Below are 23,723 nucleotides of genomic sequence, written 5' to 3'. Positions count from 1 at the left end.
TAACCCAAACCCCTTTTAATCTGAAATGTTGATCATGTGGCCTCTAGATAGAGGACAATACTTTCTGGACAATTTGAGGTTAATTGGGTCAAGGCATTTTTGAGATATGCAAGTCCTAAGTCTATGCACAGTCTTCTATTTTTAACATGAAATATGAAGTACAGCTTGGTCTAAAAATTCCAAATATGGTTTTATTCATTTGGCCTCAGTGACTACTACAGCCTTGAATACTTTGGCGGGGGGTGAGGGGGATGGAGTGGGAAGGTTGGGTTGTTAATCTGGAGAACTTCACTATGAATATTTGAACCTATGAATATTCCACAGATTCCATAAGGGTGTTTATAAAATCTGCAAGGTCTCTGAATACAAGTTTCATAAGCAGCAGAGAGATTCCAGGGCTGGGGTGCATCTAGTGCTGCAATCAGGACTTCTGCCTAGTGAATTCCACATAATTTCATTTTGTAACTTCTGTAAGCTTTCCAATATTCCTGTTTTATACCCTACAGAATCATGATATTATTGGAGAGAGGGAATGTACTTTGTCCCCATAAACAGACTCCCAGCTGCAGTAATGATGAAAGATAGGTGTGAGTGCACTAGCAAAGTGTATATTCTGGATTATCTCCTGGAGCAGAAAGATAACAACCCCTGGGAGTTGCCCTTCATTGTTCCCCTTTAATAAATTTCCGATGGTGAGCCCAAGGACTTCCAGAATGACCCCTTCACCAGTAGTTATATAAGGAGTGCACAAACTCAGTGTTACCAAGTTTGTTACTTTGGCTGGTGAGAAACAGATAACCAAACAAATACTATTTATCTAGCAGAGAAGATACAAGTATTGTGGGTTTGAGCATTCCAGTTTGATTTTTAAATGGATTTTTAGGCCTCATGCTCTTGAGTTTGTGCGCTGGAATGCTGGTTATCTGTTTCTCACCAACCAAAGTAATAAAAAAATCAATCACATGGGGGCAAGAAAAGCAAGGCAATGTTGTTAGGTTGTTTTTTTAAAAAAAAGCAAAAAAAACAGCTAAATGGTCTTGAGTCAGTCAATAGCCTCTGAGTCAGCAATGTTCACCTTGGGAAAGATTTTCCAGGAGCCCAAAACAAAGGGAACAACCATCCAGCTTGTGTGCAGCATCCTCCACAGATGCACAGTGGCCTGCCCTGTCCTGGATGCCCCAGGCATGGTCTGTTTTGGTGCAGGGAACCACACCACACCTGGATCTATTAAGCTGGTTCCCAAAATGAGGTGGGAGCCCAAAGGCATCTAGACAATTCCTCCTAATGATGATGTGGGAGTTCTAGATAATGGTAGAGTGTTCACCACTGTCTAGACAGGATTTCTGCTATGCAGTTGGTGCCTTGCAGGGTGTTGTCAAGGTTCCTTCCCCACTCTGGACTTTAGAGTACAGATATGAGGCCCTGCATGTGAACTCTTAAACTGAATTACCAGCTTAGATCTGTTTTTGCTGCCACCTCTCCCAAATACTAACTCTCTTCCTTGGATAGTCTTGAGAGACTTCTTCACCAAGTTCCTAGTGAACACTGATCCAACCTCTTGGATCTTAACGAGAATTTAACCATCTCCCCTCCTTTCCCCCACCAATTCCTGGTGAGTCCAGATCCAATCCCCTTGGATCTTAAAACAAGGAAAAATCAATCAGGTTCTTAAAAAGAAGGCTTTTAATTAAAGAAAGAAAGGTAAAAATCATCTCTGTAAAATCAGGATGGAAAATAGCTTTACAGGGTAATCAGATTCGTAGAGCCCCGAGGAACCCCTTTAGGTTCAAAGTTACAACAAACAGAGGTGAATCCTCTTAGCAAAAAGCAACATTTACAAGTTGAGAAAACAAAGATAAAACTAACACAGTTCAGAAAGATTTGGAGAGCCTGGATTGATGTCTGCTCCCTCTTAGTCCCAAAACAAAGAGCACACAAACAAAAGCCTTCCCCCCACCAAGATTTGAAAGTATCTTGTCTCCTTATTGGTCCTTTGGGTCAGGTGTCAGCCAGGTTACCTGAGCTTCTTAACCCATTACAGGTAAAAGGATTTTGGTGTCTCTGGCCCGGAGGGATTTTATAGTATTGTACACAGGAGGGCTGTTCCCTTCCCTTTATAGTTATGACAGGTGTGCATCCAATATATCGGGGTGGGCAAACTTTTTGGCCTGAGGGCCACATCTGGAAATATAAATTGTATGGCGGGCCATGAATGCTCACAAAATTGGGCTTGGGGTGCAGGAGCAGGTGAGGGCTCTGGTTTGGGGTGCGGGCTCTGGGGTGGGGCCAGAAATGAGTTCAAGGTGTAGGTGGGGACTCGGGGCTGGGGGAGTGAGGTGCAGGAAGGGGTGCAGGCTTCAGCTGGGGGTGCGGGTTCTGCTGTGAGGCTAGGGATGAGGGGTTTGGGGTGCAGGAGGGTGCTCTGGGATGGGTTTGGAGGGTAGGAGGGAGATCAGGGCTGGGGCAGGAGGTTGGGGCACAGGGAGAGGCTCAGGGGTGCAGGCTCCAGGTGCCTTAGCTCAAGCAGCTCTTTGGCTCCTATGTGAGGTGCAGCCAGGTGGCTCTGTGTGCTGACCTGTCTGCAGGCACCGCCCCCACAGCTCCCATTGGCTTCAGTTCCCAGGCACTGGGAGCTGCAGGGGTGGCACTTGGGGCAGGAGTAGCAGGCAGAGTAGAATCTGCTGTGCTGCCCCTATGGCGTAGGAGCCAGAGGAGGGCCATGCTGCTGCTTCCAGGATCCGCATGGAGTGGCCCCTGACCCTGCTCTCCGGCCAGAGCGGGGCAAGTCCCAGACCGTGCACCCCAGAGGGAGCTTGAGGTTTGGATTAAAACAGCTGGCAGGCCAGTGATATTGGCCATAGTTTGCCCACCCCTGCTATATATCCTTGAACACTGGCAAAGGTGGTATTTGCTGTTCTTTGGTGCTCAGTTTGTTGGCTGTATTCTGACATCTGCTGTTTGGGGTGGGGGGACTATTAGGCTGGCTTCAGTGTGCCAGTTACCCTTCTCCAGTTAAGCTGTGTCCAGTAGCCAAGTGTGGGCAGAGTTCAACTAGCTGAGCATCAGAGAGGGAGCCCCAGGAACAGAAAGCTGCATGCACCCACACTCTGGCTACAGCTGGCAGCCCCAGGCTGCATTGCAGACCAAGCCTGGCAGCGCTGGACCCTTAGGATGTGGACTGGACAGCACGTGTCCAGCCTGAACATGGCAGAGTCCTTAGCCACCTTCTACCCAGACGGCTTGGCCTGGCTCGGGAGGCCCAGCCTGCAGGGCAGGGTTCGCCTGGGCCTGGCTCAGCTTGCGTGGGACGGGGTACCCAGGCACGAGTGGGCAGAACTCAGCCTGCCTGGGCAGAGCCGCGGTAGCCTGGCACGGGCCGGGATCGCTGGCCCGGACCACCCGCTCGCTCCTGCCCAGGGACATAAGGTGACCGGCCGCGCCTCCCAGGGGTGGGGCAGGGGGTTGGTTCCTGGCGGCTGCCGTCCAGGCCGGGCGCAGCAGGAAGCGCGGGGAGGTGCCGCCGCGATGGAGTTCTCCGAGGAGACGCTCAGGACGCAGCTGGTTAAGGTGCGCGCGCGCGCCGGGCTCCCGCCTTCCCCGGCGGCAGGGCCTGGCCCCGGCAGCCGCGCGCTGCCCCTCGTTGGGCTGGGTGGGGGCGCGTGGCTCGCTGCCACGCCTGTGCGAGGCGAAGGGGCTCTGGCCTGTGCCGCTCTGGGAGCCGACGGGAGGGAGCGGGCATCAGTGGGCGGGGAACTGCGGGTCACCCCCACCCCAGAGTGCACGCGCGCCGCCGGCTCACCCCCCCCCCCAACCGCGCATCACCTCCCAGCCTCCCTAGTGCAGTGGCTCTCAAACTTATCTGCTGGTGACCCCTTTCACGTAGCACTGTTTAATAGATTTAACACCATTGTAAATGCTGGCGGCAAAGCAAGGTTTGGGGTGGAGGTTGACAGCTTATGACTCCTCCATGTAATAACCTCCTGACCCTCTGTGGGGTCCCAACCCTCAGTTTAATGAGAACCCCTGCCCTAGTGCATCTGCATCCCTGCTCACCCCTCCCTAAGTGCACCCTCTGTTCAGCCCCCCCCCTCCCCCACTCGGATGCCCAAGTGTACTATTTTCTCATTTTTCCAGTGTAGCTACTAGTTCATTGAACCAAAGTTGAGCTGCAGTTGTATGATGCTTAGGTGCCAGCGTTGGGGTGTCAGTTCAAATTTCCCATGATCTGGAGCACAGTATCGAAATCCTGGAAGTGTGAACAGTCCCAGATTTGCAAAATTGTTGGGGAGGATAAAGAATCTGGAGGGCAGCTTATGGAGAGGGAATGGTCCAAAGGAAATATCTGAGGTCTGGTTTTGAAAAGATATTAGCCCTCACCAATAACTATATTCATACCACATTTCAAACTTTAGCAGTTCCTGCTGTAAATCTGCCTTAAAATTTATTTTTTTAAAGAAATGTTTGGGTTTTTCCTCTACCCTCACCCAACTCAACCGCTATATGGATTTTGCTTGACCTCTCCAATATAATTGACTTACGGATGGAGACTAAGCACTTAACATTTCAATCCAAAAGGTGAATTTTCCAGGCACTTTAATATGTTTGTGAAAAAATGGTTATGAAAACCCTTTAAAATGTGAAAGCCATTATAGAGTGTAATTATTTGGCTTCAACTTTTTCATATATATTTTACAAATATATAATTGAAGATGTTGGTATGCAGATAAGATTATGCATGCCATGGAGCAATCTGTTTGAGAATTAATTTAATGGCAAAACTGTTTGTTATAAGTAATTATTAGCTGCCTCCTCCTGCCTTCTCTTCTCTTATTCCCACCTATCCTGTGCAACCAAAGAGGTAGTCCTTTCAAGTTGAAACATCCTTTTATTTGTGTACAGTATAAATTCCGGGATCTGACCATAGAAGAACTGAAGAATGTTGTTAAGATCTACCCAAACTTCAGATTCTCCATGGATACATACAGTAAGAGTCTGATCTAGTTACTTTGTGTTTTTCGACAGTTGATGATTGTGTGGAACTCTGACTTTTCATAGGTTCTCTATCTACACTGAAATTTATCTAAATTACTGTCATTTTCAGTTTGTCTTCCTAACTTGATATCATGTGATTTTTTTTTCAGTAGTTCATTTCTACAGTACTTGTTGTAAGTTACCTTCACCAAACTAATCAGTATTTTTTTTAAAATGAATAAATTATAACGCATCAGTGATTATACAAATTGATAATTTAATGGATTCCATGTTACTGTTCCAGTTCACTTAAGCAAATTTAAACATAGTTTGATGGATTTACATTGTTAAAAGTAAAAACAAAGAGGAGTCCTTGTGGCACCTTAGAAACTAGCAAATTTATTTCGGAATAAGCTTTCATGGGCTAAAACTCACTTCATCAGATGCATGGAGTGGAAAATACAGTAGCAGCTATATATACACGCAGTACATGAAAAGATGGGAGTTGCCTTCCTGAATCTCCCCCAGCTAGAAGAAAAGTCCTATTGACACTAGCCTTACAGAGAATGAAGAAGAGCAGAGGCCCCTTTTGGGAGGGATATGCAAGCTGATAAAGCACTGTAACTTGAAACCACAATGGAGAAGGTCAACAAGACGCACATAAAGTTTCCTTAGTTTTGCAGCTGTCATTACTCTTCCAATAAAGAGTGATACCAAAGGAATAAACAAATAAAGTAACATTCTGGTTTTTTTTTTTAAAAAGGGAGGGGGGATGGTCACCTGTGTGAGTTTAATTACTATGTGTACGATCTAAGTCTGTGGTGGGCAAACTACAACCCGGGGGGCCACATCCAGCCCTTCAGACATATTAATCCAACCCTCAAGCTGCCAGCCGAGAGCAGGATCTGGGGCTTGCCTGCTCCGCATATTCTGTGGCTCTGCATGGCTCCCGGAAGCAGCGGCATGTCCCCCCTCTGGCTTTTATGCTTAGGGGCAGCCAGGGGGCTCTGTATGTTGTACCCACTCCAATTGTCGGCGCTGCAGCTCCCATTGGCCAGGAACTGCAGCTAATGGGAGCTGCAGGGGCTGCGCCTGCAGATGGGGCAGCATGCAGATGCAGAGCCACCTGGCTGCGCCTCTGCATAAGAGCCAGAGGGGGGAACATGCTGCTGCTTCCAGGCGCTGTTTGAGGTAAGCGTCACCCGGAGCCTGTACCCCTGATTCCCTCCTGTACCCCAACCCCCTTTCCTAGTCCTGATCCCCCTTCTGCCCTCTAAGCCCCTTGGTCCCAATCCAGAGTACCCTCCTGCACCCGCAACCCCAGCTGGAACCCTCACCGCCCCCCGCACTCCAACCCCTTGTCCCAGTCCAGAGCCCCTTCCACACCCTGAACTCCTCATTTCTGGCTCCACCTCAGAGCCCTCATCCCCTCTCACACCTCAACCCCCAATTTTGTGAACATTCGTAGCCCACCATACAATTTCCATACCCAGATGTGGCCCTCAGTCCAAAAAGTTTGTCCACCCCTGATCTAAATACAAGGAAATAATCTTTGCAGTCACATTTCACTGGTACGTGTCCATTTTCAGCATACATCTTAGAGTTGGAATCAGTAGTTATTTAAATGTGGAATGAAGCAGTATGGGTAATACTTAGAATTTTGTATTTTTAAAAACAAAAATCCTCTAACCACTTTAAAAAAAAAACAAACTTGTTCTCAATTTCAGCTTTCAAAGACGGATCCCTTAAAGACCTCTTGAATTTTAGTGGCACTATTCCAGTGAAATATCAGGGTAAGGTTAACAACTGATAGATTGTATTTTCTATACCAATGCCAAATACCATGGTAAGACATTGTGTACATTTAACAGTATATCTTCCTGATTAGTCACGTAGAGTCTTGGAAAAGGCTTCTAATTTAGTACAGCCGAGAAGGCAGAAATATCATTATTTCCTTTGCAAAGATGGGTGACCTGGAGAGTCTCCATATACCACACAAGAGTTGGATTAAGATCTCTCTCTGAATAACTTGGACTGGGCTTGAAAAATCCACTTGCTTTGGTCATCAGTGTCTGGGGTCAAAGCTATAACTGTTTTATTTTGGTTTTTTAAGATAATTTCCATATGTGAACATAGTGTAAAATGATCCAGTGCTATCTAAATGTGCAGATAGACAGCTCCAGTGCCTCTGCTGCTGTTCATAGCTGGTCAAGCTGCAGCAGTTGCTAATCACCAGAACAGGGGTAATCAGTAGACAGCCTGTAGGCCAAATCTGGACTGCCAGACTCTTTTGAACAGACCCCGAAATCTTTTTATTTACTTATTATCATCATTTTTTTTTAAATTTTCTCTGGAGTCTGGGCTATACTTTGACCAAGAAATTTGGACCTTGACAAAAAAATAGACTATCCCTGGTCCAGAGTCTTGGGGGAAGGAAGAAGCTCTGAGGAACAGCAGTGGGTGGCACTAGAGCCCTTGTCTGCAGTGGTGGGAACAACTTGAACAAAGGCTGAGGAAAGGATAGAGTAGCGGAGATCTCTCCTCACTCTTGCAGTAGGCAGGAGGCCATGAGGTGAGAGGGGAGAAAATGGAAAGGAAGAGTGCGCCTCTCCTTACTATCGGCCAAAGGAGGAGTGTGAGATCACTTCTAAAAATATTTTAAGTAAAGTTGATTGACAGGTAAATTCTGTACACCAATGTTTTATTCATTTACATTTCTGAGGTTAAATTGCTCAGATTGGCTTTAGTAGTGGGAATGGCAACGTGGCCACCTTCAAACAGGATTACATTAATGTGAACCAGAAACCTTTTAGTTTGTGCCTGGAGCATCTACACAGAGGAGTTACAACCTTTGTAGTCCAAACTGCAGGACAGTGTGGATACCCTAAAAGTTGACATACTCCCAGTTTCATACCCTAGCTTGCCACACACTAACCATGTAGACAAGCCCTCAATTTACCTAAATCAACATTAGCCACTTTTATTCTAAAATAAGAGTGCCCTCACATAGACTTTCCCTGAAATAACTAACTACATATTAGAAAAGTGATTTAGTTAACTAAGTGCAAGACTGTGTAGATGAGCCCTTAGTCCTCAGGCTGGTGGGTGTTGGATAAAGTCTTCATGCCCTGTGCTTGGATATGCAATGTTCCCAGATAATTAGGACTCTTCCTTGAACTTGCTATCTTTGAAGTCTAATCATAAAGCACTTAATAGAGTCTCCTCCTCATTAGCTCTTTGTTTCCAAGGTTATATAAACCCTAGAAGAGTAAATAGATTGCTCTAAGAAGTTCCTTTAATCTGACAGACTTATTTGCTGGCAGAGCTCTGTAAAAGAAATGCTTTATATTTGACAGGATTACAATCAATGATACTTAATATAGCAGGTTTGGTAGGGATAGTATAGATCAATAGCATAAATAATCAAAGCAAATAAAGGGCTATATTTTAAGAAAAACTGAACACACAACCATGTTTTCAGCATGCCTTCAAAATGCGGAGGTCATAATGCTTTTTGTTCTGTGTCTAACAGGTAATTCCTATAACATACCAATTTGTTTGTGGATTTTGGATTCTCATCCTTTTGCTCCTCCCATTTGCTTGCTGAAACCAACTATAAACATGGAAATCTCTGTGGGAAAACATGTAGATGCACATGGCAGGATATACTTGCCCTATCTACAAAACTGGAGCCACGTAAGGAAAAACAAATTGAAGGAAGAATACATTATATTACATACAAATTAACTCTCATTTTTTTCTCTTTGCCTATATTGGTTAATCTTAAATGTACAGTCAATGACTATACAGACAGAAGCAGAAGGTTGTTTCCCTTTAAGTAGTAGCCTTCAGCCTGTCAGATATTATTATAAGGAAATAATTTTAAACTGAGGGGAAAAAAGAGGATTAAAGTTCTTTCTGTTAGAAAGAAGAATAAACCAGTTAAAGAAAATGTGTCAAACATCTGTTAGTGCTGTGAACAATGTCCAGAATTGTGTAAGATGAGGTTATATTTAGCAAGTGCAGTTTTTCAGTAAAATTACAGTAACTGATGTAATAGCTTTGTCTCAGGTATGGACATTATTGCAAAATGGAGATTGTTTGTTTTTCTGGGAGTGACGTATATAGAAAGTCCAAAAGCAACTTTAGTTACCAAGTGGATATCTTTTATGAAATGCAGTACATAGGTTACTTTAAACATGTGGTTGTCAAGCCACAAAAAATAATTTAATGAAATCTTTTTTTTTTTGTTTTTTTCAGCTAACTTTTTAAGATAAGTAAAACAAAGCTATTGAGTTTTAGAGGGGGAGGAGAAGGGGTGATGGGTGTCATTTTCCTACTTAATGAGATGGGAATCTGTACCTGGTAATTACTGATTCATGCCCAGTCCTTATTTAGCTAAAAAGTCCATTGACCTCAATGAAAGCTTTGTCCAAATAAAGAATGCAAGATCAGGCTCTGATGCACCTAGCCTGAATCTTATCTAATGAGTTTTTTGCTTTTTTTCTTTCTGTGAAGTAGGCTATGTTTTTGCTACAGGCTTCTGCTGGTATGGGTGTGAATATCTGTGATCTGTGACCGACAGAGCTGTGCTAGCAGAAGCCCCTAGTGTAGGCACAATTATACTGACAAAACTCTTTTAATGGCATAGCTTGTTTTGCTTGTGGGAGTTAGTTTTACTATTCTGGAACAAAGGCTTTGCTGGTTTGCTGCATCCACACTGGGAGTGCTTTGCCAGTAAGGTTATTCCTATACCGATAAAGTGCTCCATGTAGATATAGCCTTAACCTGTATTTAGTTATAGATGCTACTGTATCAGAGGCTTTCATATGTCCAATTGAGTTGGTATTTGGTATCTTTAATTCAGTCTCTCTGTTCTCCACTTTTCTAATCCATACTCGCATAGTTACACATTTATATTTGTATTAATAAGGTATTAAAAATAAAATAGAAATATACTCACTGGCAGTGCTTCCTTTCCTCTATCTTAAAAGTTGGTTTGAAAGGTTAATATTTATAGTGGGACTAAATGTATACAGGGATTCTTGATACCTGCTAATAAATTGCTGCAGTTTATGGGCATGCTGTTTTATCATGATTACTAGTAAAGATTGTAAGTCTTCTCCTATACATATGTATTCCAGCCAAAGTCAATTATCATTGGATTAATCAAAGAAATGATTGAAAAGTTTGAGGAAGAACTACCTCTGTATTCAGTATCATCTTCTGATGAAGCCAAGCAGTTAGAACTGCTATCCTATATTGCAAAGATAACTACAGGTATGTAATTTTTTAACAGATCTGAATCAATATCAGTTTTATCTATGCTTTTAGCTATTTTTATTTTATCTTTTCAAGGTGGACAATAAATATTACTTAAAACCTGTAGTGCTTACATTTTCCTAAAACTAATTATTTTTCCTTTACCTTTCTGAGGGCATAGCTGATTTACATGTTCTCTTACGGATAATGAAATTTAAAACCGTCTTTCAATCTTTTAAAAACACTTTCTGCAGTAGTATACATTGGTGCATGTAGTAGCATCAAAGGGATTATTATTATTTGTATTGTGGTAATGCCTACAGTTGCCAACCAAGATTGTACTAGATGGCTTACCTATATGGAGCTCACTAAATATTGCTTAGTGAGCTTTAATGTTAGTACTGTTTCAAATAGTGCTAACATAGCACTAGGGAATCCTAGTGCACACCACCAGGGGTTTACATGGACCAATTAATGTGCAACATTTTATTGTGCTTTAGAAGTAACCCCCCCACTGTAATCCACATTACTGCTCCATGTATTCAAGGCCAGACACTGTACAAACCAGTTCAGAGATAGTTTTCGTCCCAAAGATCTTAGTCTAAACAAACAAGATAGACAAAGAGTAGCAGGGGAAATGGACGGTGTACAGAAATTAAATGAGTTGTCCAAGGTCACACTGCATTTCAGTGGCAGAGCTGAGTACAGAGCTGGGGGAGGATGGTTAGTAGAGAAGACATCTCTTTGAATTTTTTTCCTTGCTGATGAAAAACTTAATTTAAATGTAAACTGTAAGAATATAATTCTGGAAAAAATGTCTTACTCAATGGAAGCCTTGAAAAATTAGTTTCCATAGCCTGATCAGTGTATTGGAGAAAACACAGTAATTTGATTGCTCATACTCGGGCATTATCTTTCACATACAGTACATGCGCTTACACTGTCTTATAAAACCAGCAGCTGTGATTGTTTGGTTTTTTTTAATTTTAGGTGAAACTGACATTAATTCAAAGACTATGGTGGATGGACAGAAAAAAGATGGAGGCTTTAACAAAGTTACTGTAATTGGAGCAGGAGACCTTGGCATTGCTTGTGTACTAGCAATTGCAGCAAAGGTACTGTCTCATTTTTAATAGAATAGCTATTAATATTGTCTAGTGCAGGGGTCGGCAACCTTTCAGAAGTGGTGTGCCAAATCTTCATTTATTCACTCTAATTTAAGGTTTTGCATGCCAGTAATACATTTTAACTTCTTCAGAAGGTCTCTTTCTATAAGTCTATAATATGTAACTAAACTATTGTTGTATGTAAAGTAAATAAGGTTTTTAAAATGTTTAAGAAGCTTCATTTAAAATTAAATTAAAATGCAGAGTCTCCCGGACTGGTGGCCAGGACCCGGGCAGTGTGCGTGCCACTGAAAATCAGCTAGTGTGCCGCCTTTGGCACCCGAGCCATAGGTTGCCTACCCCGGTCTAGTGCTAGTCCTATAATGATCTCCAACCTAGTTCTTAGTGTTTAAAATTCAAAACAATGACTTCATTTTAAGTACTTTTAATGATTTGTGATGGTGCTTCTCTAGTTTACCTTTTTCCTATTTAAAGATATTAAATTAAATTTGAAATATGTAAAAGTTATTTTTAATAATCCTTTATGGGTCTGACAGTCAGCTGTTAGTTATAAAACATCTTAATGTTGAGCACAGATTCTTCAAAGCACATACATTTGTAGTTAAGGGAGATTGTCAAGGTTGTGCCCTAGATATTGTTGAGTTCTCACAATATAGGGCATTTTTATATATGGTCAGTATTTGAGCACAATAGTCAGAGTTTTGGCCTTCACTTTGAATGTCTGAGTGCAGCCCTCCTAAAGTGGGTTTTGTGTATGTTGTGTAATATACTATTTGGCAATGGAACTACTAACACAGAAGTCCAATTTTCCATTCAACATTACACAGTCATTGGTGATTTGGGTGTGGGCTGTTTTGGGGTTTTTTGTTGCAACACAATTAACATCCTTTTTAAAGTGAGAACCAATCTCAGAAGCATATTTTTATCAGAATAAACTGCATTTTATTTTGTCGTAGAGCTGAAATATATATATTTGTACAGGGTGCTGCAGACCAGGTAGTTCTCTTGGACCTCTCAGAAGGTGCAGCAAAAGGAGGAACAATGGACCTGGATATCTTTGCTCTGCCAAATGTAGAGATCAGCAAAGGTACTAATTTTTTTTTATATTGTAGTGGAACATATAACTGTATGTTCTGTATTTTTATTTAGCTGTATACTTAAATATGTATTTACTTTATGGGAACTAGATCAGCCTAGGGAGTGGTAGAAACTTTAACCTCTGGGTCATTCCTTTAAATTCATTTTTGGTCTTTAAACACCCCTTATCTTCTGATAGTTTCTCACCTCCTGAAGTGGTGGCTGCAGATTAAGACTGTGATATACGGGTGGCATAGTCCGGGGAAGCTGGTACTGCTCCTGTCCAATACTCTAATCTGTTCTGTTTTTAGAGGTTTGATAGCACAAGAGATCTAATCAGGCACCTTCTAGCTGCATTCAGTTCATTTACTAGATATATTTTTTTAAGATTTTTTTTTTTTTAGTGGCTGTACATTTTCCACCTCATGCCAAGCCATCAGAACAGATTCTTTGATACAGTGTCAGCATCCTTGACTCTGAGCTGGAAGGACAAAAAGAACAGAGCCCCTGTGTGAAAGAAAGAAATGAAGATAAAGATCTTCACCAAGAATCCAGGATTATCAGGATGCAGTGCTCTGATACTATAGCAATGGCCCCAGTATAAATACCTAGCTAAATGGGGGTTGGAAAAAGGAGAGAACTTCTTTTTTAGAGATCCAAATAAATAATGGCAGGAGAAGGATGTTAGTTTTTGCTTCTTAGTTTCTTAGCAAGCTAATGTAATATATGGTAGCAATGTCCAGTTGTTAGAGTAGGAGCCTAGGGGTCCAGATTCCTGGTTGTCTTCCAAGCTATGCAGCAAGCTCTGTATGATTGTGGGCAAATTGCAGCCTGTTTCTCTGGTTTCCATCTATAAATGGGGATAACATCAACCTCACATGGGTTCTATGGGGCATAACTATTTGTAAGATATTTTGAGATCCTTGGATTAAGGTACTGTAGAAGGATGCAAAGTACCCTTATGTAATAGGCAAAGCAGTTCCAAAACAAAGCTCTGTATACACTTTCAACACAGTAGATCGGGTATTATGATACATAAAAATATCTTTCTAGTTTAATTCTACTGTAGGAAAAAAGCTGTTAACTTAAAAGTTCTTGCAAAAGGCAAACAAAATAGTTGTGTGTTGAATTGAACCTACATATACTGGTTTTAGTATGGGTCATTTAAAACATTTTTGTGCCAAGTCTATCTTAACATATCTCTAATTTGATAAAATAAGACTTTAAAAAAACCATCAAAAATAACTTTTTTATGTTTATCAGATTTTTCTGCTTCTGCTCATTCAAAAGTGGTCGTGCTCACTGTTAATTCTCTGGGTAATGCTCAGTCGTACCTTGGTGTCATACAGAGCAACGTGGATCTATTCAGAGGAATTGTTCCAGCAGTAGCACATTATAGTCAAAATAGTGTGCTGCTTGTTGCATCTCATCCAGGTTTGTTGGTATTTTACATGTATTTTTTTTTGTTCTGATTTATTTAAAGAATATCCTATTGCCTGACGTACTCTACTGAGCAGGGAGTCAGCACTCCTAAATTCTAATCTCAGTTCTGAGATGGACTCCCTCTTCAGACTTGGGCAAACCACTATATCCATGTGTTTCTTTATATGGAAAGGCTGTTGGTAAGATGTTGTCTTAGTCATAGTTTAGATAAGGGGGGGAAATGATAGTATTTTTTATATCAGAAGTCTTCTTGCATATGTTTTTGCTTTTGTCTATTGTTTAAACCTCATTTTATCTAGAGTCTTAAGATATGCCCATCTACGGTAGTCAGAGCACTTGCAAATGTGTTAGTAACAAGATGCTCTCTCTCTCTCCACCTATGCTGTAAGGATATATACACACAATATGATCAAAACTTCTGGCTGATAGCCCCTTACGTTACCAGTAAATACTTAGCCCATTGTTTCTTTGGAAACACATTCATAATTATAAAGCTATCATAATTCCATGATCTTGTGTCAGAATACTAAGTAAGTAGGGAAGGAAGAAGTAGACATGAACCGGCCCATCCATGCACACTTAAAACATGTTACTATAACATGTTAGAGCAATTGGAAAGATTACCTTTTGCTCCATGCAAAACAGGAAAGTAGGGGAGACATTTGCCAAATGGAGAAAGAACTAAACTTGAAGGTGAGGGCTTGGTTTTTTGGGAGGGTGGTCATGGTGAGAGAAATTGTTTGAATTTCTGATGTTTTCTTAATATTTTACTCAAGCTATGACATGATTATTTTCAATGCCTGACTCATTGTTTTAGAAATGAGTAAGCTGCTGCTATTGTCCTGTATGCTTATACTTTGAGTTATAAAATGTTCCGGCTCTTGTTTCTTGAGTGTGAATTATAGTTTGCTGTTGTGTTGAATTTTGGGAGTAATTCTGTATGTTCGCAACATACTTTTGTACCATGTTTAGTGGAAATAATGACATATGTCTCATGGAAGCTGAGTGCATTTCCTAAAAGCAGAGTTATCGGAATTGGCTGTAATCTAGACACTGAGAGATTCCAATATATTATCACAAACTTGTTGAAAGCACAGACCATAGGAAAAGAGGCTTGGATTATCGGCGAACGAGGAGAAGACAAAGGTAAACAAATACATGATTTTGACTTAGAGTTTGAACTGTTCTAGAAAGGGGGAAAAAGACACATCCTATGGAGAGTGTTAGTGTTTACAGGGTGTCCCCCAAGATTCTAGGACAGGGTGGGAGCAAACAAGTATGTTCTCTGTGTGCCCCCAAATGGGGAGAAATGTATGGAAGTACAGCTTTGATTGTTTATTGGTATAACACTAAATTACATTCAAGATATTGAAGAGGGAGATTCCTTTTTCAGGGAAGGGAATGCATGGGGGTAAAAGTACGTGGAGGGCTGTCAGTTCTTCAGAGAATACCATGTTTTCAGAGGTGCTGACCCCCAACTCATATGGATGTTCACAGTAGCTGTGGTTGGTCAACACCTTTGCAAACTGGCTGTAATTGACTTCCCAAAGTGCACAGCAGATACAAGAATGAAACCCAGGAGTTTTGGGTCTAGAGGAGGAAAATAGAATTGAGTTGAGTGCTCTTTACAAACTGGATACAGTGAGATTTAGCTTCTCCCTACATTTAAAAAAAGTGACATATGAAGGATAAAGTAATTAAAAAAAACAAATAAACTAGGCTCTTTATCACATCTGCTTAAACTGCTACTCTACATAGAAACATCAAACTTTAATTCACGATTGTGCGGCATTTGCTCCTACACAACACAGCTACTGCTACCTTTCTGTTATGTGTCAGGTTTTTGTCCTCTTAAATTGAAAACCCTGCAGAGGTTGTCTTTTCTTCAGAGGAGGATTACCTCCCTTTTCCCTTCCAAAAGTTGTCCTCGGAAGAATGAAATCAATTTTTTGAAAAAGCAGTTAGGTTAAAAAAACCCCAAAAAACTAATATGTGCATATCATAAATGTAAACTGTAAAGCATTCTGTAATGAAGATTTCAGTATATATGAAGAATGGAAATTGCAGCTAAACTTTGGGGTGAACTAGGCTGCCTGGATGTTAAAGATATTGATAGGCCATGGTGTTTCATGGAGGGGAGATAGAAAAAAATGTACTGTCTTTAGAGTAACTTTTAATGAGAAGTCTGTTTAAAAATGTCAGTAATGCATTTTTATTATACCTTTGACTCACAGAATAACTTTCACTATCAGTGTTTTCATTGTATGGCTCATTTAAGTCATGACTTCCAGTTGAAATACAAAAGACTGCTTTATAAGGAAGCAATAATAGATTTAATTTGTACAGTAGGTTTGTCAGTCTTCATGCTTCTGGTCTCTGTTACACTTCAAACTATCCTTGATAGCTTATTGTAACAGGTGGCTTTAACTGACTTGTCATTCCCAGCTTTCCTTCTATATGTTAGGCTAAACAATAATATATTTGTCTTTGAGTTAAAAAGAACTGAAAACATTATACCACATCAGATGCATTACACATTGAGGCACATTGGTTCCCTCTATTCTCTGCCAATCCTGATCTGCAGGACACATCTAAGAGTGAGAGAGTAGCTTGGTCTCCATGGTCATTCATTCTTGAGGGTCTCTCCTGAAAGTGAATATAATAGTTTCTGTGATCATTTTTTGTGTAGTTTGGATAATTGTCTGCTAAGAACCTAATATTCAGATCTTGAGTTTAGAATTGCCTTTCATCATGCTTGCCAAATTAAATGCACTCTACCACTGTTCCACTGTTACTTTACAGCGAAGTCTGAGGGAAAATATTTATACGCAAATTCTGCAATAATTGGATTGAACATAAAGGTGTTACCCAAAATTTATTTTTCTTTCGACAATATTCCTGTTTGAAATTATGATAGTGGGAATTGGTTGATTTTAAGGAAATTGGTAATATAGACGGACCTTTCACCTCTAAGTTGCTTCAGAGCCAACTTGAGTTGACAGGAAACTACTATCTGACAGCTATCTGGCAGCATATGTAAAATGAATGAGTGGATTCAGTCCTGTTCTTGGCAGATAAGTTTCCATACCAAATGTGATTTTTTTTTTCATGACACTTACCGTTCCCCTTGTGTGTGGTTTAAACAGAGATTAAATGGAAATGGAGACTGAACTAGCCTCTTGCCCCTAAAGTTAGTCCTTTTAGAGGGTTTAGATATGCTGACAAGACAGCGTGAGCAAGCTTACATAGCTATTTCCTGTGCCATATAAGGCTGTCGTCCCAATAATAATCATCAGCCTTATCTATACGCGTACCCACCCACGCTGGTAGCAGCATCATGCATTAAGGGGGTGGGGAAAGATGAAATGCAAAAGTTGAAGTTGTAGGTAAGGTTGTAAAAGCATATTAAAATTTAAGAAAGGAGATGGGAGTGAAGCTGTTTAAAAAAAAAAAAAAACAGAGATGCTGAGAAATTTTAAGATAAAACTTTTCTTTCTTTGTACCAATCTTTTACCATATATGTCTAACTTTGACAACAGGAGCCACATTCCACCATTCTACACAGTGTACTTACTAATGCGTAACAACAAATTCTGTTAAATCTTTATGTGGAGCATTCTTTTTGAACAATTTCTCTAAGCCAGTTCTGCCATGGAATTTAGAACCTCAAAAAGACACCAAACTGAGCTCAGGGCCTGTAGCAGTATGCACTTCAGAAAATCAGTTTAAAATTATCATTCCAATATATTATAACATTGACGAAAGTTTTTTAATTTTATTTAGTGCCTGCATGGTGTGGTTCTAACTTAGTAACATGTCATCAAACTGAAGGAGTAATGAATGATAACTCTCAGGAGCAGTTGGCGAACAGGTAACACTGTTACAACAGTAAACTTAAATTCACACTAACCTGTTACCAGAATAGTAGAGGTGTTTTTCCCCAATCTGCAGAATTCAGAATCTCTCAATAATATGACTTTTCTTTATTATTATGAGCAAGTCTGCTTTGAATCTTTCAGGTCATCGGTATACCTAGAGCAGTGTTTCTCAAACTTGGGACGCCGCTTGTGTAGGAAAAGCCCCTGGCGGAGGTGGGGCCAGTTTGTTTACCTGCCCCGTCCTCAGGTCCCACTGATCGCGGATCCCACTGGCCATGGTTCGCTACTCCAGGCCAATTGGAGCTGCTGGAAGCGGTGCAGGCCGAGGGACATATTGGCCGCTGCTTCCTGCCGCCCCCATTGGCCTGGAGCAGCGAACCGCGGCCAGTGGGAGCCGTGATCAGACAGACCTGCGGACAGGGCAGGTAAACAAACCGGCCCGGCCCCCACCAGGGGCTTTCTCTACACAAGCGACGTCCCAAGTTTGGGAAAAACTGACCTAGAGTATATAGGGAAAAACTATTTTTTAGTTCTGAATTTTGTTTTCCAGTAGCTAAATATAGTTAAGTGGTAATGTTAATAGAATAAATGTGTGCTCCTTGAAATTGTTTGCAACACTAACACTAAAATGCCTTGCATCAGCATTTATTTGATGCAGTAGGCTAAGCTGTTCATAATCCTAATACGTGACACTTATTTAGTACCTTCTCACTGAGATTTTCCTAATGTCTATGAAAAGCAATGTTAAATATATACCCTGTTCACTACAGTGTATTCTTGATTAAGGAGTGCTTTGAAAACGTCTGCCATGATAACTTTTATTAAGTTAGCAAAATTTTACCATTTGCATGGAGGAATTAAAAAATGGTGATCTTTATAGAATTGGGAAATAAAGAATTGCTTTAGAAAGCAAGTTCTAGAGAAGTAGACAGCGGTGTTCATGGGCTATGTAATACTTTTTGTATGTTTATGGAATACTGTGTGTTGAACAAAACATGGGTAACTGAAGACATTTCTAAAACCACATTTTTCTCTGTTATGCAGAGCCATGGAAGTTCTTAAGGGAAAAGGTCAAAAGTCCTGGTCTGTTGGGCTGTCGATAGCTGATCTGATTGAAAGTATACTGAAAAATAAAAGAAAGGTTCATTCCATATCAACTCTGGCAAAGGTAAATATAGTTTTAATTTCATATATTTTTCTATTGTGCCTTTAATCCTATTACTTATGTTAATTGTAGCCATATATAGACCTTAGTCTTGAACAGCCATTATTGAGACAAACTATTTTACTTACTTTCTTCATACAACAGGCACCTAGCTTTTAGGATCCATCTGAAAATGAGCAAAAATCAATTACTGCACTCTGTAGTGGACTTTGAAAATATAGGAGTTGAGAGATGCAACATGTGCACTGGTATCCAGCTCACCACTGATGAAGGCTATTACCACAGCTAGTTTTGGCAGAATAACAGCTAGATATGTCATGGTTCAAAGTGCTTGATGTTGAATGCAGATCTCCCCAAAGGCCAAACGTCTTTAACTCCATTTACAAGAATCTGATGTAGATTTTCTCACTACTGTATTTGTCAAATCAGGAAGCAAGCTTTTCTAGTTTCTCACTTTCTGATCAGGGAAGAGAGGATATGGTTATTTTTGACTCAACAGAATCTCAGACTAGATTTTAATTAAACTTTGTTCTAAAAGGCTTAATTAAAGCAATATGTTGTTTATATTAGAACACAGCATGGAAACATTTTTCTTTAGTAACAATAACTTTGCTTTACAAAGTCTGTGAACTTCCTGCATTGGTGACTGATCCATTTTGTGCCTGAAATTACAAAGGCTTATTTGTGTTTCATTATGTACACAAACTTAATTTCTTCCTCTCATCATGGGAACATTTTAGCACTTGTTATGTGAAATAGCTACTCAGGTATGGGAGTGACTAATAGTGTCTTGAGATGAACATAAATTGTACAGACACTAGGCAAGATTTGAACAAAAATCTAATTTTATGTTAAACGAGACTTATAAAATTCCAACTAATTTTAGTTGCAGAATGTTGATGTCCTATTACTAAAATTTAAAAAAGAAGTAGAATATTTAATCTGCTATACAGTATTGTAAATAACAAACTAAGCTATGCTTGTCAGCTAAACAAAGCATGTCTTGTGATGAATTATCCTTATTTAAATTTGTTAACGTACATAATTTTGTATTTTATAGTGGGCATGGGGAATGGAGATTAATGTACTTAGAGTTGTTTTTATGTACATTCTTTTTGTCTTCACTATTTCAGGGGTGTTGCAATATAAACAGTGAAGTATTTTTAAGTATGCCATGTATTCTTGGAACCAATGGAGTGACAGAAATTATCAAACCACTGAAGGAGGATAAGGTGGTGGCAAAAAAACTGCAAAGCAGTGCAGCATCGATTCATGACCTTCAACAGCAATTGAAACTTTAAACACAATGGAATCATCCAATATCTGCTCATGAAAATGCTGGGTTTGCTAAGGAAAAATGTTTCCCTGGTAGATATAGGTTTCTGCAAACGGAAGAATTATCATTTCCTTTCACAACTGCGTCACTCCTTCAAAGCATTAGTTAAACTATGAAACAAAGAGAACATCTCAAAATGGAAAGTTTTTTTATGCTGTAGCTTTTGTAGTCAAAACGAAGAGGATAATGTACAACTATATTTTTTGTCAAAATTTAAGTAACTTTTCCTGCAGTCTTTGTTACTAAGCTATGCACCATGTAGGCCTGATTTTCACGTTCACTATGTTTCTGTTGTGCCCTCTGCTGGGACAAATAGGTTATAAAGCTGACTTAACAATCTATTTGGAAGCGTCTCTAGTGTAGGGAGAATCCTTGCGTGGTGTAGAGCCGCTACAGAAGCAGTATGTCATCTCCCTTGTAACCTTCAGTGTAGGAGGCATGACTAGAACATCACTGCACTCCAGCTATTCAGTGCAGTAAAGCATTGACTAAAATGATCCTCATGCTTAGCAGACACGATAAAGGTAAAGCACTTTATTGTTTTCATGTAATTGAACTTGACACTAGAACACTGCTAGGAAAAATGGAAATTTTTTTTTAATGATACACCTTTGAGCTTGAGCTTTTGGGCATTGTATATGAATGCTGTTGTATGTTCATTTAATTGTCTGAGCTTTTTTTCCTAGAATTTTTCTCTGTTCTAATTGTTTTGTATTTTTTACAGACACTTTAGGTGTTTTTATGCTATATTTTAGAAATAACTTTTTTGTTTTAAACAATAGAGGTAAACCAATAAGTACAGCATCGGTACAGATACTGTACACAGTAGTAAGGTGTTTGTGTGCGGGGAGGTGGGAATAAAGGACAATCTGACAGTTGAGTAATATAGAAGTAAATAAGGCTTGGGGGCATAATTAATTCATGGAAATATGATTCAAAGCCCATTGATTTCAGTGGGCTTTAGATCAGGCTCATAAGGAATAAAGTGAGGAAAGGCAACTGAATCTGAGTAGGGAGACACCCCTGGCTGACGAGGCTGAGGGGTGTACAGAAAAAGCAGGATACTAGTGTTAAAATAAACCAAAAAAGAATGCATGTTGATAAAAGTAGTTTTATTGACTTCGTAAATAATCTTTGCTTGTTCATTATGTTACACTCCTAAAAGAAAAGTAGTATATTCATCTTGTGTGTAGACTTTAGTAGTAAATTGAATACTAATACCAAATACAGTAAAGGAGAAAATGTGGACCTAACTCTTTAAAGTGCTGGTATGTATTTCTTAAAATACCACTGAAGCTTTATGTTGGTAAAGATACAATGTATGAATGAATTAGATTGATGATACATTTCTTGTGCCTTACACTTATACCTCAGAAAGGGCCCAGTCTTGAAGAGGCTTACTATCCTCACAACCTTTTAGGTCGAATATGTATCATTTACAAGTCCAGTTTCCATTGTAATCGATGGGAGCAAGATTTAGCTCATTGACCTCAGTGGGAGTTGTGATATGCTGAGTGATCACAGGATTGAGAACAAAAATAGGAAAACAACATTTTCTTTAATGGGATCGCCATTCATATTGCCTGAGAATTTTCTTAATGTTTTAATCAGTGATATTTTGTACATAGTGATTATTATGATGGAACAGTTGAGCTGGTGGTTTAAACATAATTGAGCTCTAGTCTCTAGCTGGACTGGTTTTCTTTTTAACTTATTAAAATCATCCTGAATGAGCAATAACTAACTTTTCTTAAAGTGTGCATGTAAACTTGTTCATAAAGAGGGCTACATTTAGCTAGAATAGATCATTTTTGTACCTTAATGTTGTATCTTATTTAGTTAAAAGCTGCAGTCCTCCTATAATTCACTTTTGGGGATAAATGGTACTTCGTGCTCATAATTTTTAAATATATTAAATACCATTGTTCATAAGTTTCCAATTTTTATTTAAAAATAAGAGATTGCAGCTTTAAAAATACATTACATGGCACTTCACATTGTTGTAGGAAGGAAATTGTCTATAATCACTTTTAGACCAATGGCACTAAAAGGCATCTATTGTATGACACTTATTCTTGTTCTTCAGAAACAGTGGGAAAAATAGTGTTTTAGATGCACAAAGTACTTGTAAGATATGGCCTCCTATTAAGGGCCTCTAAAATGGGGATTTTAGTTGGCCAGCCATTTCCAGTATACTAAAACAAAACTCTTAAAGTTGATATCTAGGTTCAGATATATTGAATTCATGCAACTCGTACATTGCACTGTTTTCCTACTATTCTGTATTTAAAGTATGGTTCTTATGCATTGAAGGTGTCATGAAGTATCGAGTTGTTGTACTTTCATTCAATTCTGTTTTAAATCATGATTCTCATGCCTTGTGGTTCTCAAGATCTAATGATTCTTGTTATGCCTCTAAATGAATTACTTATGTGAAGGCTGTTCTTAGAAAAACTTAATAAAAAATGCAGTAGACAATAGGACTTGAATAGTGATCATGCGCTGTCCAAGGTATCATAATAAAGAGTCTCAGCTAAAGAAAATCATCACGCACCAAGATAATAGGAGATGCTCATTAACTCTAATACTATGTTATGGTAATTATGCTCTTGTATTAAAATATTAATCACAAATCAAACAAAATGCCATTTGTAACTACCCTTGTAGTGAATGGGAGAAATGTCGTTGCTTATAGCTGTCAGCAATAAGCTTCCTCTGTATGCTGTTATAAAGTGGTAGTAATAAAGGATACAGAACTTGACACCTATGCTGTCTATATATTAGTCTATTCTATCTTACGGACTCATTTTTCTGTGTAGAATTTAGCATGCACAGGTGTTTACAGAAGGGGCTGCTCTCCTGATTTGCTCTTGTGGCTTAAAGAGGAGGTAGTCGAGGTAAAGTGTGGCCAAATCTATTCCACTAGACTTTTGAACAGACCCTAAAATCTTTGTATATACTTACCTTTAATTATTATTTTCTTCTCTTCTTGTCCAAGAAATTTGGACCTTGACAAAAAAATAGACTACCCCAGTAAGAACAGGGCCCAAATGATACGCTCTAGTAGTGCTGTGGCCGGCAAGGGCTTGTGAGTATGACTTGGAGGCACCCTCTTGTTCTCAGGTGCATGGATGAAGGTGAACTGGACTTGCTGGTGGTATTGGTCCCCTTGCAGCCTGGGTGGTGCGGCCCCTGTCGGTGAGGCCCGGTCTGCTGTTGCTGCAGGGTGGACACACTCTTTAAGGCAAGGTCCTTGCAAGGGAACCGTTCAGCACCGGTTCAGCTAAATCGCTTTTAAGCTGGTTGGAGCTGCTTGTAGACGTGCTGCCCATGAACCACTTTCCACCTCTTGCAGGCTCACGAGCAGCTCTCGCGGCCCTGCTGCGCCCCGTAAGTCACATGACCTTTCCGAAGCGCTCATCCCTGCCAGCGGGCCAGTATTACCTGTACTCCCCACTGTCACG

The 23,723-nt window shown here is 40.1% G+C and overlaps 1 protein-coding gene across 3 annotated transcripts; it reads left to right on the top strand.

The window, feature by feature from the left end:
• Positions 1 to 3,463: 3,463 nt before the first annotated feature.
• Positions 3,464 to 23,708, top strand: UEVLD (UEV and lactate/malate dehyrogenase domains). 3 transcript variants are annotated; one of them, XM_030560536.1, is made up of 12 exons: positions 3,464 to 3,567; positions 4,900 to 4,984; positions 6,699 to 6,764; positions 8,504 to 8,667; positions 10,116 to 10,251; positions 11,224 to 11,348; positions 12,342 to 12,447; positions 13,701 to 13,871; positions 14,853 to 15,026; positions 17,664 to 17,751; positions 18,803 to 18,926; positions 20,057 to 23,708. In XM_030560536.1, the coding sequence occupies exons 1-12, from the start codon at positions 3,526 to 3,528 to the stop codon at positions 20,222 to 20,224; spliced, it is 1,449 nt and encodes a 482-aa protein (XP_030416396.1). In that variant the 5' UTR covers positions 3,464 to 3,525; the 3' UTR covers positions 20,225 to 23,708. The 3 variants fall into 3 exon arrangements, with proteins under 3 accessions (XP_030416396.1, XP_030416397.1, XP_030416395.1); XM_030560535.1 differs by lacking the exon at positions 3,464 to 3,567 and adding an exon at positions 3,991 to 4,575; XM_030560537.1 differs by lacking the exons at positions 13,701 to 13,871; positions 14,853 to 15,026; positions 17,664 to 17,751; positions 18,803 to 18,926; positions 20,057 to 23,708 and adding an exon at positions 12,842 to 13,690 and having other exon boundaries at positions 3,488 to 3,567.
• The last annotated feature ends 15 nt before the right edge of the window (positions 23,709 to 23,723 follow it).

The sequence above is a fragment of the Gopherus evgoodei genome, chromosome 4 (assembly GCF_007399415.2).
Source record: "Gopherus evgoodei ecotype Sinaloan lineage chromosome 4, rGopEvg1_v1.p, whole genome shotgun sequence".
NCBI lineage: Eukaryota > Metazoa > Chordata > Testudines > Testudinidae > Gopherus > Gopherus evgoodei.
Note: the sequence above shows the minus strand (reverse complement) of the source record. Positions and strands in the feature narration are given on the sequence as shown.